The sequence below is a fragment of the Pristiophorus japonicus genome, chromosome 3 (genome assembly GCF_044704955.1).
Source record: "Pristiophorus japonicus isolate sPriJap1 chromosome 3, sPriJap1.hap1, whole genome shotgun sequence".
Lineage (NCBI taxonomy): Eukaryota > Metazoa > Chordata > Chondrichthyes > Pristiophoridae > Pristiophorus > Pristiophorus japonicus.
The window spans coordinates 257,194,174-257,213,166 of record NC_091979.1 but is presented as its reverse complement, the minus strand read 5'-3'; the positions used below and the strand labels follow the sequence as shown (position 1 = coordinate 257,213,166).

The window sequence follows — 18,993 nt, the reverse complement described above, 5'->3', positions numbered from 1 at the left end:
TTGGAAAAAGATCGAGAGCGGAGACAATGATTTTGAATCTATAACCTCTCGCCAGAGGGAATACTTTTCCTCTATTTACTCTATCAAAACCTCCCATCATCTTGAAAACCTTTATTAGGTCACCTCTTAATCTTCTCTGCTCCAAGAACAGTCCTAACTTTTCCAAGCGCTCCTCATAACTGAAGTCCCTCCTCCCCGGTAAACCTCCTCTGTACCCTTTCTAAAGCCGTTACATCTTTCCTGAAGCGTGGTCACCAGAATTGTCCACAATACTCCAGCTGAGGCCTAACCAGTGACTTACAAAGTTTGAGCATGATCTCTTTGCTTTTATTTTCTATTCCTCTATTTATAAACCCAAGTAACCCATATGCTTTTTAACCACCGTATCAACTTGCCTCGCCATCTTTAAGGATTTGTGTATATGGATACCAAGGTCTCACTGCTTATCTACACTTTTTTTAAATCATGGAATTTATAGTATACTGTCTTTCCACATTCGTCCTCCCAAATTGCATCACTTCATATTTCTCTGCATTGAACTCCACCTGCCATGCTTCTGCCCATTTCACCATCCTGTAACCTGTAACTATCTTCATCATGATCCAGTACTTTGCCAATTTTCATATCATCTGCAAACTATATAATGGTGCTCCCTACACCAGATTCTAGGTCATTTATAAAAATTGCAAGGAGTAATAGATCTAAAACTGACCCTTGGGGAACACCTCCCAGTCTGAAAAACATCCATACACCACCACCCTTTGCTTCCTCTCACTAAGCCAATGTTGTATCCATGGGCCCAAGTTTCCACAAGAAAAAAAACGGGCTCCCCTCCGAGCTGGGCGCCCGTTTTTCGTGCCTAAAAAAATCCTCGGTATTCTCCACCTACTTACAGGTCCTCTGGCCCTCGGCGCAGCCAGCACGCGCTGTGGGGGGGGGCGGAGCCAGGTCCCTGCGCTGAAAACAGTGCCGGGACCTCTGCACATGCGCGCTACAGTCGGCACGCAAGTGCAGTAGCTCCAGGCGCTGAACTGTGTGGGAGGGGCCCGAAGCACGCAGCCCCTAGCCCTGGCTGAATGGCCTCACTGGGGCTGCGTGAATAAGGCTCCTCCCACGGCCAGCTCCTGCTCCCCGCCCCCGACAACCGCTCTCCCCACCCCCCCCGACAAGACCAGACACCCGCTCCCCCCACCCCCCGCCGACCCGACACCTGCCCCCCCCCAACCAGACACCCGCTCCCCCCCGCCGATCTCTCCTCTCTCCTCTCTCCTCTCTCCTCTCTCCTCTCTCCTCTCTCCTCTCTCCTCTCTCCTCTCTCCTCTCTCCTCTCTCCTCTCTCCTCTCTCCTCTCTCCTCTCTCCTCTCTCCTCTCTCCTCTCTCCTCTCTCCTCTCTCCTCTCTGCGGCACGAACGGCTGCAGAATTCTCCCTGGCTGAAGCACTTTCACACAGGTAGGAAGATGGTTTATTTAATCTTTTCTTGGCTTATAAATGTTTATTCAGGTTGGATTTATTTGTATAATATTTGTAGAAGTATAAATAAGGATTTATTGTAGAATTTTATGACTTCCCTTCCCCCCCCACCTCCCCCCCACCTCGTTCTGGACGCCTGATTTGTAATCTGCGCCTGATTTTTTAATGTGTAGAACAGGTTTTTTCAGTTCTACAAAAATCTTCACTGGCTCCATTCTACTTTAGTTTGGAGTACATTTTCACTGTGGAAACTTTCAAATCAGGCGTCAGTGGCCGGACACACCCCCTTTTGAAGAAAAAATTCTGTTCTAAACTCGAACTGTTCTACCTGACTAGAACTGCAGAAAAAAAAATGTGGAGAATTGCGATTTCTAAAATAGTCCGTTCTCCACCAGTTGCTCCTAAAAATCAGGCGCGAATCATGTGGAAACTTGGGCCCCATATCTCCACTTTCTCCTTCACTCCATGGGCTTCCATCTTCTTAATAAGCCTCCTGTGTGGCACTTTGTCAAATGCCTTTGCATTTACACAACATCTAAGCGCTAACTTAATCAACGTTCTGTGTTACCTCGTCAAAGAATTTATCACTGAATAAAGAAGGTTTCCCTGATGTCTGTCGTGAATTTTTATTTTATATTCTCTGGCCCTAATTCTTGGCTTACTTTGAATTATTAATTTGTTTTTTATTAGCTTGTGAACATTAAAGTAGCAAATTAAAGGACTCTTGGCACAAAAAGGCAGATGTGTTCACATTTTATGAAGGAATTCCATCTCTGCTCAAAAATAGGATCTGGGGTCACTTGGCCAGATTTTTCACCCACTGATTTTGAATGGATAGAAATCATACCTGTGCAGCAAGATTATTTCCCCCCTACCCTACCTAGGTTTAATTCCTGCCTGCACCATTAGTTCTTTGCCTGAAGGAGGCAGAAATCAAAACCCCAGCAAGACATTTAAAGACATTTAAATTTCAGTCAATAAAAGTGTGAAGTAGCTCCAAACTACACCTTGAGAGAATTTTTTTTTTTTTTTTAAGAACCTCTATCCAAGATTGAGAAGTATACCTACAACTGGTAATCTAATGTTCTTACAATTGATAATCTAACATTCCTCGTCACTTGTTTAACCATCACATAATAGGAATATACAGAAGTAGCACAAAATGAAGGTACTGAGGAGCTGAGGACCTGAGGACCTGTATCCCATGGACTATTTGGGGGTACAGCACTTTTTAACCTGGGCTGCTTGGTCAGGATAGTAATACTTAAAAAGACAGACTTGCATTTATATAGCACCTTTCACGACCACCGAATGTCACAAAGTGCTTTACAGCCAATAAAGTACTTTTTGGAGCGTAGTCACTGCTGTACTGTGGGAAATGCGGCAGCCAACTTGCGCACAGCAATCTCCCACAAACAGCAATGTGATAATGACCAGAAAATCTGTTTTTATTATGTTGATTAATATTGGCCAGGATACCAGGGATAACTCCCCTGCTCTTATTTGAAATAGTGCCATGGGATCTTTTACGTCCACCTGAGAGAGCAGACGGGGCCTCGGTTTAACGTCTCATCCAAAAGACGGCACCTCTGACAGTGCAGCACTCCCTCAGCACTGCACTGGGGTAATGAAAATATGCAAAATTGGAAAACTACTCCATATCAATTCCTTGCAGACAGCATCAGGGGGCACCTTCAAGCATTCTGGTCTAATGTACCCACAATGTGCCCCAATTTCTCCAGGCGAGTCCTACCATGCTAAAGAGTGGTACAAAATGATGTATATCATAGCCCACATCAGTCAGCTCAATTTTCTCATTGATTTAACAAACACACTACCTAGGCTGATGAAAATATTTCACCTCCCTCACCAATGTTCCTGCTAAGCTGTGTGGCCGTGCAGTGGTCTGGAGGTCCTGTGCAGCAGTCTGGAGGTCCCGTGCAGCAGTCTGGAGCTCCTGCACAGGCCGCTCACTAGTTTTTCAATGGAAGAAACCGTGCCGCGAAAATCTGAATGGGCTGCACAGCCAGTTACAGGAACTGCTTACCAAAAAAAAAATGAGGGGGAACATTGCCCCTCACTCAAAGATTATTGACCCTTGCACGTCAGCGCTCCCTTTTGGTGGGAGAAACACGAGGTGGTAGATCATACCCAAACATTGTGGTTTTCTGATGCAAAATGAAACTCAAACAATTTCAAGCAATAAAGGTAGAGAATTAATGAAGCAATAATGCTCAAGAATTACTTTATCTCGATGCCAAACAAGATAGGCCGATTGGCAATGTGTGCGCAGTTCACTAACTGTGCCAAGATGAAGGCTAATAAAGTTAATTGGCTCATGTAAAAGAAATTTAAGTTCACACGAATCCGCGAGTTCAGAAAGCTCGGACATTAGCTTGTTGTGAACCAGACTGAAGTCACCATGTTCTTTGGAAGCTCTGGGTGAATGACTGGACCCATGAAAGTTTGACGACCAGAAACGTCCACTCAGTCAATTATGGCAGCCGTACTCATCCAAGGATGTGCTTGTGAGCTATGCAATCCTACATGATACCTATTAATTGAAATACTTTCTGGGTTAGCAGTCCGCCAAGCTGAAGAAACCCTTAAAAAAAGGAGCCCTTTTGATCCTCCCGCTCCCCATCCCATGCTTTCTTTTCTCATACAACTGGTAAGTACGTTTGCTGTTACATGAAGTAGGCCTTGGCTGATGCTACCCTCATACATGCTGGATGTCTGTACACCTATCAGAGCTGTGGTTCTATGAGCACTGTGCTTGGGTTGGTGTTGCAATCAGTGAGAGATGGAGTAGAGGGCATCTTAACAAATCTATTGAAATGTTGGGGCTGGCCTTCGATGGCTGAAGATAAAGCATTAGTTCTTACGAAAGTCCCTTGATGGGATAGGTGGTTATAGGAGAAGCTTTTTTTCTTCCAAATAGTGTGTTAGTATTAGTGGATCAGCTTCTTGATGTCCAAACTTGGATCAAACACTGGTTCAAACACTGGTTCAAGAGTCCAAGCAACTGATTCAGGTGGTGTTAAAGATTGCGTCAGTAGAAGAGATAAAATGACTCGACTACCAGTCAGCAATCTGGATGCTGTGGTCACTTCATTGGGATCTACACTGGCAAATGTCAAACAGGAGTTAAAATCCACTGTTGAACATAAGAACATAGGGCTCAAGTTTCGGCCTGAGTTGCTCCTATTTTTTTTGAGCAACTAGTTTAGAATGGAGCATCTTAGAAATTGCAATTCTTGGCATTTAGTTTGCTCCAGTTCTAGTGAGTTAGAATAGTTTCATTCCAGAACAGATTTTTTTTTCAAAGGGGGGCATGTCCAGCCACTTCGGTCTGTTTTGCAAGTTTAGGCAGCGAAAACTTACTCCAAACTAATTTAGAATGGAGTAAGTGTAGATTTTTGTACACTCAGAAAAACCTTCCCTACACTTAAAAATCAGGCGTAGGGAATGAGAGATTGGGAGGAAGGCGGGAGTTTACAAATATTACATTTCACTTTTACAAATAAAGAGCCATCATCAATAATAAATGATAAATAAATCAATAAATCAACCAATAAATCAATCAAAAAAAATCCGAAATCAATAAAAAAAAAATTAAGTTTCTACTCACCTACTGCAGCACCGGAGAGCCCTCCAACAGCGTGCTGGGATGGGGTCCCCCAGTGTGTCTCTGTCTGTGTTTCTGACAACAAGGGATGAGCGGGGGGGGGGAGGGAGGAGGGAGGGAGGGGGGGGATGGTCGAGGGAGGGGGGGGGATGGTCGAGGGAAGAGGGGGGGGGGATGGTCGAGGGAAGCGGGGGTGGGGGGGGGTGGTCGAGGGAAGAGGGGGGGATGGGCGCGGGAAGAGGGGGATGGGCGAGGAAGAGGGAGGAGGGGGCGAGGGAAGAGGGGGGATGGGCGAGGGAAGAGGGGGGGATGGGCGAGGGAAGAGGGGGGATGGGCGAGGGAAGAGGGGGGATAGGTTGGGGAGGGAGAGGGGGGATGGGCAGGGCTAGGGGCTAGCGTGCTTCGGCCCCTCCCATGCAGCCTCGGTGGGTGAGGAGCTACTGCACATGCGCGCACACACTGAGGAGCTCACAGAATCACAAGGTAACTTTTCGGCGCCTTTCTTATTCCAGGTGTGCCGTTTTTACAGAGGGCAGACACTTGGGCCCATAAGAAGTAGGAGCAGTAGTTGGCCATTCGGCCCTCGAGCCTGCTCCGCCATTTAATAAGAGCATGGCTGATCTGATCTTGGCCTCAACTCCGCTTTCCTGCCTGCTCCCCATAACCCTCGACTCCCAATCAGTCAAAAATCTGTCCATCTCAACCTTAAATATATTCCATGACCCAGCCTCAACAACTCTCTGGGGTAGAGAATTCCAAAGATTCACGACCCTCAGAAGAAATTCCTCCTCATCTCAGTTTTAAATTTGTGACCCCTTGCAAACTTGTAAAACTGGGAGCCGTCAGTAAGGTAGCGTTGACCTGAGTTAGTCTGATAACGTTTTACTGTTACTCCATAAGGTGTTGAAAAAAAAATGGTGAGATTACCATCAATTTAAACTGCAAATAGAATTACTGAAGGAAACTGACCCAGCAGAAAATGTGGACCGGTTCAGTTTAACAAAGGCCAATAAATGGCCCTTGCAATTTTTTTGTGATGTGGGAAAACTGGTGGGAAACCGGCTGTCAACAAGAAGGAAAAAAAATGACCAATACCACCGGCCGGATCAATATCTTAAATACAGCAGGGTGGAGAAGGTCATCTGGCCACTCAGGGCATGAATTTCTTACATGGACAATGTCCTCGACTGTTCCCCTTCCAGGACACGATGCTAATATCCGACACTGAACAAAGAGGGGGAAGAAAAAAAACATCAACTTTCCTTAAAAGAAAACGGAGTAGCAACAGGACAAGAATACCAGGTAATTTGCTAATGTACCCACGTGAAAACCAAAACAGGTGGATAGCATTTAGTACATGGCATTTAAAAGAAAAGGTTTGCTCATTAAGAATGCATTAAGATAATTACAGTATTACATGTCAAGAGACTGAAAGGGTATAATTAGAGCACGTTAATTTGCAAATAAAACTACATTTAGTTAAAAGTCAAAAGGGACGAAACACGGCAATGCATTTGAATCAGTATTGTCACGTCTAGACTTGATTTGTAAGATTGTAAAATCCAGAAACGTACATTTCACAAAGCTTTGAAAACTCTCCCTCTGTTGTATTATACCGCCCCCAGCTGTTTACAAGAGGTTACTGTCCCCAACATTAAGGGCCCAAGTTTCGAGCAGTGCCTAGAACGGCGCAGTCCCGACCTGGACGCCCGTTTTTCACGCCACAAAGTGCGCCTAAAAAAACCCTCCAGATTCTCCAGCGGGTCCTCTGGCCCTCGGCGCAGCGCAGCAGGAACTGTAGGGGGCGGAGCCAGGTCCCTGCGCTGAAAACAGTGCCGGGACCTCTGCACACGCGCGCTACAGTGGGCGCACAAGTGCAGTAGCTCCAGCCGCCCAAAACTGTGTGGGAGGGGCCCGAAGCACGCAGCCCCTAGCCCTGGCCGAATGGCCTCACTGGGGCTGCGTGAATAAGGCTCCTCCCACGGCCAGCTCCTGCTTCCTCCCGACCCGACTCGACTCCCGCTTCCCCGCCCCCCTCCGGACCAGACTCGACCCGACCCCCCCAGACCCGACACCGACCTGACTCCCGCTTCCCCCACCCCCGGACCAGACACCGACCTGACTCCCACTTCCCCCCACCCCGGCCCCGGACCCGACCCGACCCCCCAGACTGGACCCGACCGCTGCTTTCCCCCCCCCTCCCCCCCCCCGACACCGACCCCCGCTTCCCCCCCACCCCCGCCCCCGGACCGGACCCGACCCCGACCCCGACCCGACTCCCGCTCCCCGCCCCCGGACTGGATCTGACCTGACCGACCTCCCCCGCCCCCCCCCCGACCCGAACCGACCTCCCTCCCACCACCCCCCCTACCCGACCCAACGCCACCTACCTGTAAATCTGGTGCTGGGGACGGGCCCTGCCCGAAGTCTCGGGCCCGGCCCATTCAGCCTCCCTCCCCCTTCTCCTTTCCCCCCCCCCATCTCCCCTTTATCCCCTTCTCCCCCCCCTCCCACCTTATCGCTGTCAGAAACACTGACAGACAGAGAATGAGAGACACACACAGACAGATAGAGAGATAGAGACACTGACAGAGACACACTGGGGGGGGGGGGGGGGGCATCCCAGCACGCTGTTGGAGGGCTCCCGGTACTGCAGCCGGTAAGTAGAAAATGTTTTATTTATTGATTTAAAAAAAATTAGTTATTCATTTTTTTTGATTGATTTATTGGTTGATTTATTGATGTATTTATCATTTATTATTGATGATGGCTCTTTATTTGTAAAACTGAAGTGTTTAATGTTTGTAAACTTCCCTTTAAACCCCCCCCCCCCATTCCCTACGCCTGATTTGTAACCTACGCCTGATTTTCTAAAGTGTAGACAAGGTTTTTTTCGAGCGTACAAAAATCTTCACTTACTCCATTCTAAGTTAGTTTGGAGTAAGTTTTCACTGACGAAACTTTGAAAACAGGCGTAAGTGGCCGGACACGCCCCTTTTTGAAAAAAAAAATTCTGTTCCAAAGTGAAACTGTTCTAACTGACTAGAACTGGAGCAAACTAAATGCCGAGAATTCCGATTTCTAAGATACTCCGTTCTACACCAGTTGCTCCTAAAAATCAGGAGCAAATCATGTGGAAACTTGGCAGAAATATAAATTATATTTGGATGCACAGAACTATGTTTAGCATTCTTGATGCTTTTCCACTACAGTAATTCCAAGTTTTATTGGTGCTTTCCTTCCTGCTTACAAAATGAAGGTAAAATCAATCCCCAAAAAACACTTTCAACCCTGATTGGGCAGCATCAGTGTTATTTGGCAGACAGAATGAAATCCATCTTTACATTACTGTTGAGGTAAATATATATATATATATTTCGATAGCGCCTTTTGCGATCTCAGGGCATCCCAAAGCACTTTACAGCCAATACTTTTAAAGTGTAGTCACTGTTGTAATGTAGGAAACGGGCAGCCAATTTGCACACAGCACGCTCCCACAAACAGCTATATAATAATGACCAGATAATTTTTTTTTTAAAAAGTGATGCTGATTGAGGGATAAATATTGGCCAGGACACCAGGGAGAGCTCCCCTGCTCCTCTAAAGCCACCAGCCAACACCAATTATCCTGCCTAACACCAAGTTTCCTGCCCAATATAATCTCTTGCTTCACAGCTCAATTCAATTCCACTCTGGAGATGCATTCTACTTTGATAGTTGATTTACCTTGCAGTGTTGATCCTGATGGCAAGCATACTTACTTGAGACTTTTATATGGCACAAGACCTACACTAGTGTAGCTGAGGTCCTAAAACCAAGGCCCATGTAGTCAGCTTCAAGCTAAATGTAAAAAAGGCAGTACCGGTCAAAACCAGCTGCCAGAAAGACACCATTTTATCTGGGTTTTTTTGGACCGCTGGTCTTTGTAAGTCCCTTTCGGATGAGACGTTAAACTTAGGCCCCGTCTGCGCTATCAGGTACACATAAAAGATCCCATGGCACTAGTTCAAAGAAGAGCAGGGGAGTTATCCCCAGTGTCCTGGCCGATATTTATCCCTCAATCAACAAAATAAAAACAGATTGCCTGGTCATTATCACGTTGCGGTTTGTGGGAGCTTGGTGCGCGCAAATTGACTACCGCGTTTCCTACATTACAACAGTGACTACACTCCAAAAGTACTTCATTGGTTGTAAAGTGCTTTGAGATGTCCGGTGGTCGTGAAAGGCGCTACATAAATGCAAGTCTTTCTTTCTTTCCAGCAATTTTACATTTGGCTTGAAGCCAGTTACCCAAGGCCCATGCTTCGGGAAGCCAGCTAAAAAAGACTACTCTGTAGTGTAAACCCCACAGAGGCTGGGCCATGAATGGCACCCAGACCTTCACTCTGTACCTCTGGAGGCTGAATGCTTTCTGCAGAGCTGAGCAAGCACCACTGGAGGCACTTGTCCTCGGGTTAACTTTGATTCTGGCCAAACCAGGCTGTGCTCTCAGTCCACTTGTACAAGCCATCAAAGAGCCTTTGCCATTACATACACCTTCCATTAGCAATAGGAAAGATCCGTGACCAGAATGATAAAGTCAGAATTGTGACTCCGCAGCAGCTAATATTGCTTTACAGTCACAGCAATTGGCATCCTAACACATAATTAAAGGTAACATTGGGAGAATCTGATGGGACCATCAGCTCTCTAAGTACAGGCACGTTTAGAAAGTTTCCAAGCATCAAATGTACCAGTTTGGCTCGGTGATGAGAACTCACATCTGAGTCAGAAGGTTGTGTTTCAAGTCCCATCCCAGAGCTTCAGCATACGAGTCGAAGCCAACACCAGACAGCAGTACTTATGGAAAGCTGCATTGGTGGAAGGTATTGTCTTTTGCTTGTTCCAATGGTTCCAAGCAGATGTTGAGGAGCCAGTTTACCATTCAAAGCAGTTCCTCCGTGGATGAACCAAAGGTGGGCAGAGGAAACGTTACAAGGTCTCCTTGATAAAGTGCGACATTCCCACCGACGCCTGGGAGTCCCTGGCCAAAGACCGCCCTAAGTGGAGGAAGTGCATCCGGGAGGGCGCTGAGCACCTCGAGTCTCATCGCCGAGAGCATGCAGAAATCAAGCGCAGTCAACGGAAAGAGCGTGCGGCAAACCAGTCCCACCCACCCTTTCTCTCAACGACTATCTGTCCCACCTTTGACAGGGACTGTGGTTCTCATATTGGACCGTTCAGCCACCCAAGGACTCATATTTAGAGTGGAAGCAAGACTTCCTCAGTTCCGAGGGACTATGATGATGATTACATAGCATATATGGCACAGAAACAGGCCAATCAGTCCATGCCAGCCTTTATGCTCCACTTGAGCTTCCTCCCATCTTTCCTCAGCTAAATCTATCAGCATAGCCCTCTATTCCCTTCTCTCTCATATGCTTGTCTAGCCTCCCCTTAAATGCATCTATAGCATTCGTTTCAGACACTCCCTAATGGTAGTGAGTTCCACATTCTCACCACTCTCTGGGTAAAGAAGTTTCTTCTGAATTCCCGATTGGATTTCTTAGTGACTATCTTATATTGATGGCCTCTAGTTATGCTCTTCCCCACAAGTGGAAACATTCTCTCTGTATCTCTATCAAAACCTTTCACAATTTTAAACATCTATATTAGGTCACACTTAAGCTTTCTTTTTTTTCCCCAAGAGAAGAGAGACCCAGCCTGTTCATCCTTTCCTGATCTGTACGCCCTCACTTTTCTGGTATCATCCTTGTAAATGTTTTCTGCACCCTCTCCAGCGCCTTCATATTCTTTTTATAATATGGCGACCAGAACTGCACGCAGCACTCTAAGCGTGGTCTAACCAAGGTTTGATACAGGTTTAGCATAATTTCTGTACTTTTCAATTCTATACCTATAGAAATAAACCCTAGTGCTTAGTTTGCTTTTTTTTTTAAAACCTTGCTAACTTGTGTCGCAACTTTTAGCGATTTGTATATTTGTATTGTGAGATCCTTTTGCTCCTCTACCCCACCCAGACTCTCAGCCGCCAAGTAATAAGTGACCTCCCAATTCTTCCTACCAAAATGTAATACCTCACATTTGTGTGTGTTGAACATCATTTGCCAAATATATGGCCACTCTGCAAGTTTATTAATGTCCTCCTGTAATTTGTTGCAGTTCTCCTCAGTATTGACTATCGCCCTCAATTTGGTGTCATCCGCAAATTTAGAAATTGTATTTTTGATTCCAAAGTCTAAATCGTTAATGTAAATTGTGAGAAACAGTGGTGCCAGCACGGATCTTTGTGGAACACCACTACCCACCTTCTGCCACTGTGAATAGCTACCTTTTACCCCTACTCTCTGCTGTCAGTCTTGAGGCCAGCTAGCTATCCATTCTGCTACTTGTTACTCAACATTCCTCCCTCAAGCAACACCATCAAGTCATTCATCTCTTTGCTGTTTGTGGGATCTTGCTGTTCACAAAATGGTTGCAGTATTTACCTACACAGCAACAGTCACTGCAAGTGAACGTAATTAATTGTGTGCGAAGTGCTCGAAGCGATGTGACGAGTTGCTATATAAACGCAAGTATTTATTTTTCTTTGAATCAACTACTCGGTAACTTCTGAAACCTTGCCTATACTTTTTCGAGCAGATGTAAAGCTAAGACATTGGGAGACTTTCGCTCAGATGTGGTCTCACTTGAGTGAGGATGCTTCGAACAACTTCACAACTCAATTACACGACAGGTTGCATCCATGTCACTGCAGTGATAGCAAACACCATGGTGTAACACTTGAGGGTTAAATTAAGTGATGCCAGATATTAGATTGCATTTCAATCAATTATGTATCCGAATAATTTTCAGTTAACTTGCTGCTTATAAATAATTCATTCAATTTGTATTATTGTTCATTATTAAATGTTTACTAGTTTAAATAAAACAGTTACACCTTATCCGATTACTGAGGTAAAAGTGTGGTGATTTGCCCTGATTATGCAGTGCAATGCATTAACGCCAGCCTTTTATCAATCTCAACACAAATATTATGGTATAAATCATCAGTATGGTCCTGAACCGTACTAAATGCTAGCCATTTGATCAGTTGAGTGCAAGGACTTCCTGCAAATGTAGCATTAAAATGCAGCATGTAACCCAAAATGCAGTATGTGAGAATCCAAAATCACTACTCCTTCAGGCCTCAATGGCCAGCATTCAAACCCGCCCAAACTTCAATCATTTTGTTTATGACTTCAATTAACAGAAACAAAATTAGAATGAACCACGTCAAATAATAGATTGATTTGACGACTTTGATTAAACACAGACAAGTATCGCTCTTATAATTTCCCTACCCCTAGGCCAAAACAACTTCCAGGATCCTAACTCCCAGAAAACAGACTGGACATAAGAAACAGGCTCAGGCCGTGAATGTATTGCAAGCTAAATATTTAGATTAATACAGCAAAACGTAGTGGCTAAGGAAAAATAAAATCCCAGCTTCTTAACATATAAGGTGATCTAACACGTGGTATGGACCTCAATAGGGTAATGGAGATGTATTGACACTCGAGTTACTCAAGACAGTCATGTTCAAACATGGCTCCAGTACCGTTTGGCCTCTGAACCATGGCAGTCCAGCCTTTGGAGTCCAGGCAATTTGGGTTGTAACCCGAGGGCTCAATTTTCCCCAAGCCGCTTATTTAGGTCCAGAAATGCACCAGAAAAACATGTCCAAACTTTCCCCGATGTTTCTGCTGTAATCCAGAGCCACCCGGGAGGGGGTGGAGCCTGCTGTCTGCGCCGCACGGAAAAAAACTCAGGTTCTTGGCGTTGCTGAAATGGCCGCGCATACGAAGTCCTCTCCTCTCCTCTCCTCTCCTCTCTCCCCTACACCCCCCACCGCCCCGCTCCCCATAAGTCTTGTGACCTCTCTCTCCTTCCTCCTTCCCCGGGCACCAAGCCTTCAGATCGGTTGTCTCTGACCCTCTCCGGTCCCCGAATGAGGTGCCTTCCCAGTCTGCTGTGGCCCCCCGAGTGCATGCCTTTCCAGTCTGCTGTGGCCCCCCGAGTGCATGCCTTTCCAGTCTGCTGTGGCCCCCCGAGTGCACGCTGGTCCCGGTCCGCTGTGGCCCCGAGTGTGTGCCTTCCCGGTCCGCTGTGGCCCCCGAGTGTGTGCCTTCCCGGTCCGCTGTGGCCCCGAGTGTGTGCCTTCCCGGTCCGCTGTGGCCCCGAGTGTGTGCCTTCCCGGTCCGCTGTGGCCCCCGAGTGTGTGCCTTCCCGGTCCGCTGTGGCCCCCGAGTGTGTGCCTTCCCGGTCTGCTGTGGCCCCGAGTGTGTGCCTTCCCGGTCCGCTGTGGCCCCGAGTGTGTGCCTTCCCGGTCTGCTGTGGCCCCGAGTGTGTGCCTTCCCGGTCCGCTGTGGCCCCGAGTGTGTGCCTTCCCGGTCTGCTGTGGCCCCGAGTGTGTGCCTTCCCGGTCCGCTGTCGCCCCCGAGTGAGTGCCTTCCTGGTCCGCTGTGGCCCCCGAGTGTGTGCCTTCCCGGTCCGCTGTGGCCCCGAGTGTGTGCCTTCCTGGTCCGCTGTCGGTCCCGAGTGCGTGCCTTCCCGGTCTGCTGTGGCCCCGAGTGCGTGCCTTCCCGGTCCGCTGTGGCCCCAAGTGAGTGCCTTCCTGGTCCACTGTCGGCCCTGAGTGCGTGCCTTCCCGGTCCGCTGTCGCCCCCGAGTGCGTGCCTTCCCGATCCGCTGTCGGCCCCGAGTGCGTGCCTTCCCGGTCCGCTGTCGGCCCCGAGTGCGTGCCTTCCTGGTCCGCTGTCGGCCCCGAGTGCGTGCCTTGCCGGTCCGCTGTCGGCCCCGAGTGCGTGCCTTCCTGCTCCGCTGTCGCCCCCGAGTGTGTGCCTTCCCGATCCGCTGTCGGCCCCGAGTGCGTGCCTTCCTGGTCCGCTGTCGGCCCCGAGTGTGTGCCTTCCCGGTCCGCTGTCGGCCCCGAGTGCGTGCCTTCCTGGTCCGCTGTCGCCCCCGAGTGTGTGCCTTCCCGATCCGCTGTCGCCCGAGTGTGTGCCTTCCCGGTCCGCTGTGGCCCCGAGTGCGTGCCTTCCCAGTCCGCTGTCGGCCCCGAGTGCGTGCCTTCCCAGTCCGCTGTCGGCCCCGAGTGCGTGCCTTCCCGGTCCGCTGTCGGCCCCGAGTGCGTGCCTTCCTGGTCCGCTGTCGGCCCCGAGTGCGTGCCTTGCCGGTCCGCTGTCGGCCCCGAGTGCGTGCCTTCCTGCTCCGCTGTCGCCCCCGAGTGTGTGCCTTCCCGATCCGCTGTCGGCCCCGAGTGCGTGCCTTCCTGGTCCGCTGTCGGCCCCGAGTGTGTGCCTTCCCGGTCCGCTGTCGGCCCCGAGTGCGTGCCTTCCTGGTCCGCTGTCGCCCCCGAGTGTGTGCCTTCCCGATCCGCTGTCGCCCGAGTGTGTGCCTTCCCGGTCCGCTGTGGCCCCGAGTGCGTGCCTTCCCAGTCCGCTGTCGGCCCCGAGTGCGTGCCTTCCCAGTCCGCTGTCGGCCCCGAGTGCGTGCCTTCCCAGTCCGCTGTCGGCCCCGAGTGCGTGCCTTCCCGGTCCGCTGTCGCCCCCGAATGCCTGCTGGTCAGTTTGCTCCCTCACCCGCCGAGCCTCTCCAGTCCAGGTCCGCTCCGCTTCCCGCCCCCCGCCCCTAGCCCAGGCCGAATGGCCTCCGATTTACTTACCTGCACCGATTTCTTTAACTCTCCGCAAGAGTTTTCTCTAGAGGCCACATACGCTGGCCTAAGCTGAAACGGAATAAGTATCAGCCGGCCAAAGTTCACTAAATGGCCAGAATTGACGTAGGTGGCTGGTTACGCCCACTTTGGATGAAAAAGAAAATGCAAATTGATTGGGGAAACTGCGGATTTTTAAGTTAGGCCAGAGAAAGCAACCTGCTCAAAAAAAACGGCGCAAATCACTGGGGAAAATTGAGCCCGTTCTTATATTTCTTATTTGCTGATTCATCCAGTTTGTATTTTGTGGGCCTGGAAGTTTGGAAAAGGCTGTTTTAATAGGAGGTGCCTCATTCGTGGATCAGAACACCAAATTCTGCTCGTAGAACTTGAGATTAATGGAGCTGTGGATTTAAGATTTATATGTTGCCTTCAAGGTTTCATTCTACTTTTCTATGTGGCTCACAGAGATACAATGTGCATGCTCATCTAAACTCTGCTGCCCGTATCCGAACTCACACCATATCTCGTTCACCCCTGCGCTCTCTGACCTACACTGGTTCCTGACCCGACAATGCCTCCATTTTAAAATTCTCATCTTTATTTTCAAATCTCTCCATGGCCTCGCCCCTCCCTGTCTCGGTAATCTTCTCCAGCCCCACAATCTCGGCACTCCTCCAATTCTGGTCTCTTGCGCATCCCTGATTTTAATCGCTCCACCGTGGTTTTAGCTGCTTCGGCTCAAAGCTCTGGAATTCCCTCCCTAAACCTCTCTGCCTCTATCTCCTGCTTTAAGATGGTCCTTAAAACTTACCTCTTTGACCAAACATTTGGTCATCTGTCCTAAAACCACCTTGTGTGACTCGGTGTCAAATTTTGTTTGATAACGATCCTGTAAAGCGCCTTGGGACATTTTTACGATGTTAAAGGTGCTATATAAATACCAGCTGTTGTTCTTTTTCAAAATACAAAACAGTTGATGCCAAAGAGCAGTCACACACCTATACACACACAGACAGACATGATCATAGTGTATTGCATTAAAACTGAGAAATGGAAATATTGCTCTGAAATACAATGTAAAGCTATCAGGTTTTTCCATTCAATGTGATGGGTGGACAGTAAAAGCAATTATCATGGGCAAGATGCCAAGCACATCTATATAAAACCAGCATTTAAAAGAACTTCCGCTAAAAGAGCTTTGCTTTTGAAAGTTTGATGCTGAAGATGTTGCATTTGGTTCTGCAGCTAATGGTGTGGTACCGTCCAAATTCCTGGAGAATTAATGGATTTGGCGATTGCTTAAAGCACGGCAGTTAATTCTGATTATCAAAAAAATAAAGATTACGCTCCAAATAGAGATAATAAGGCAACAAAATACTGCGTAGAAGGGGATATGAGGAGAGAGCTGACTGAAACTGTCTGAGCCAGGCCCAGATAGCCCTCTGCTGGACAAAACACTCTATGGACAAGACAGGCATTCAGATCACATAAGAAATAGGAGCAGGAGTAGCCATGCGGCCCCTCGAGCCTGCTCCGCCATTCAATAAGATCATGGCTGATCTGATCATGGACTCAGCTCCACTTCCCCGCCCGCTCCCCATAATCCCTTATCCCCTTATCACATGAAACAGCTAAATGTCATTTGTGTAGTGATAGTGGTACAAGTCTGACACAGTAAATAAATGATGCCTCACAGTAAACAAACGAAAAGGAGCATAGTTTCCCAAATGTTGTAGCACGTACGCAATATATTACAACTAAATCGTGCTTCCGTTGAACTGCACTCCAGTTATTGGGTCAGGGTCACCATTCTTAAAGTGGGTGGTCTGAGCAGGCCACAGCTGCAGGCTCCCACCCTTTTGCAGTCTAACCCTGTTTCACAAGCAGCCCACGGGATCGCAGTAGACACAACAGGTGCGCGACTGTGTCCCTCAATCTGACTGATCTATCTGAATAGGTTGACAGCTGCACGATGGAGGTTTATAACTGTAAATACCCTCCAGAGTAACGAATGTAAAATCCATACTCATTAAGAAAAAAAAAATCAGGAATCTAAAAGTAAAGTGCACCACTTCTTTAAAACTCAGAACTCAAGTGATCAGTATTTGCCAGTGTTTTTATATATAAATATAGTTCTCGAAAGCATGAATTATTAATGGTCTTGGTTCACTCAAGAGTGAAATTGACTGCGGTCCAGTGCGAGGGAGCCTGGTAACCCACACGGTCTCTGGTTTGTGTAGGACTGGGTATTTCCTGTTGCTTTTGTTCAACGTTGCACAAAACTCTCCTGTTGACAATTCCCCCCCAATAAACTACAATAGACCTTTTCACGTCAGAGCGGCAGTATTTGTAAATGAAGATACCGTTTTGATGGAACTTCTCGATTTCTCTTTCCAAACTCTGGTGCTCAACTCCAGAGTACAGTGAATGTGTTCCGTTCGGTCGTACAATCCCAGGATAAACAACCTAAAGAAAAGTGGAATGTGATTATTACTTTAAAAAGTGCAGATTGTCCACAATATATGTGCAATACTTATCGATTGTTTCTCTCAAAAAGCTTTTATGTTGGCTTTCATTTCCTGCACTGTTGAGAGTCAGTGTGTGATTCCGTTTGGTACAAATAATTGGTAAATGCATCATGCACTAAAAGGAAAGACTTGCATTTATATAGCGCCTTTCACGACCGAAGGATGCCCCAAAGTGCTTTACAGCCAATTACCTACTTTTGAAATGTAGTCACTGTTGTAATGCAGGAAACAAGGCAGCCAATTCATGACATGCAAAACGCTTTGGGATGTCCGACAAATCTTTGCTCCAGCATCACCAGTCTCTCCTGTAAGGGGACGCCGTGTCCCCTTAGCTTCAGTGCCCAATATCTAGTCATAGAATAGCGTGATCCAGCGGCCATAACAATCAGACCCCATGTTGTATGTACTAGTTACTCTAATCTTACACAGGCGTAGGAGAGGCCTATAAAAGGCCCAACAGTCAGCAGAGGCGGGAGATCGAGCAGCGGGAGTCCGGGGAGGCATCGGAAAGGCCCATAAAAGGCCCAACTGACAGCGGAGGCGGGAGTTCGGGCAGCGTCGGAGAGGCCTATAAAAGGGCCAACAGTCGGCGGAGGCGCCAGCTGCAGCAGGGGCAGAAGGTAAACAAAGAAGTAGAAAGAAATCGAAAAGTGACGTCACAGTCAAGGGGATAAGTGATTGGTGAGTAGTTTTTCTTTTTCTTTTCTCTATTAGTAGGTAATCTTTATCATTGTTGTTACCAAATTAAGTTAATCTAAGGGTTAAGTCATGGCAGGAGAGCTCGGGTACATGTCATGCTCCTCCTGTGCTATGTGGAAACTCAGGGACGCTTCCAGTGTCCCGGACGACTACATGTGCGGGAAGTATACCCTGCTGCAGCTCTTGACAGACTGCATTGCAGGACTGGAGCTGCGGGTGGATTCACTCTTGGGCAAGCGCGATGCTGAGGATGCCATGAATAGCACATTTAGTGAGTTGGTCTTACCGCAGGTAAAGGTTAGACAGACAGATAGGGAATGGATGACCAACAGGAAGAGCAGTGGAAGGAAGGTAATGCAGAGGTCCCCTGTGGTTATCCCCCTCCAAAAAAGATACACCACTTTGGGTATTGTTGAGGGGGATGACTCATCAGGGCAGGGCAGGGCAGGGCAGCAGCAGCCAAATCCATGGCTTCACGGGTGGCTCTGCTGCACAGGAGGGCAGGAAAAAGAGTGGGAGAGCTATAGTGGTAGGGGATTCTATTTTAAGGGGAATAGATAGATGTTTCTGCGGCTGCAATCGAGACTCCAGAATGGTATGTTGCCTCCCTGGTGCAAGGGTCAAGGATGTCTTGGAGCGGTTGCAGGACATTTTGAAGGGGGAGGGTGAACAGCCAGTTGTCGTGGTGCATATAGGTAAAAAAATGGGATGAGGTGCTACAAGCTGAATTTAGGGAGCTAGGAGTTAAATTAAAAAGCAGGACCTCAAAAGGTAGGTAATCTCAGGATTGCTACCGGTGCCATGTGCTAGTCAGAGTAGGAATCGCAGGATAGCTCAGATGAATACGTGGCTTGAAGAGTGGTGCACAAGGGAGGGATTCAAATTACTGGGACATTGGAACCGGTTCTGGGGGAGATGCGACCAGTACAAACCGGACGGTCTGCACCTGGGCAGGACCAAAACCAA

At 48.0% G+C, this 18,993-nt stretch overlaps 1 protein-coding gene across 1 annotated transcript in view; it reads right to left on the bottom strand.

The window, feature by feature from the left end:
• Positions 1-18,993, bottom strand: part of pdzd8 (PDZ domain containing 8) — a 283,902-nt gene that overhangs the window by 121,764 nt on the left and 143,145 nt on the right. The window contains exon 3 of the mRNA XM_070874970.1: positions 17,164-17,266. Coding sequence (XP_070731071.1) covers positions 17,164-17,266 — 103 coding nt within the window. The remainder of the gene's footprint in view (positions 1-17,163; positions 17,267-18,993) is intronic.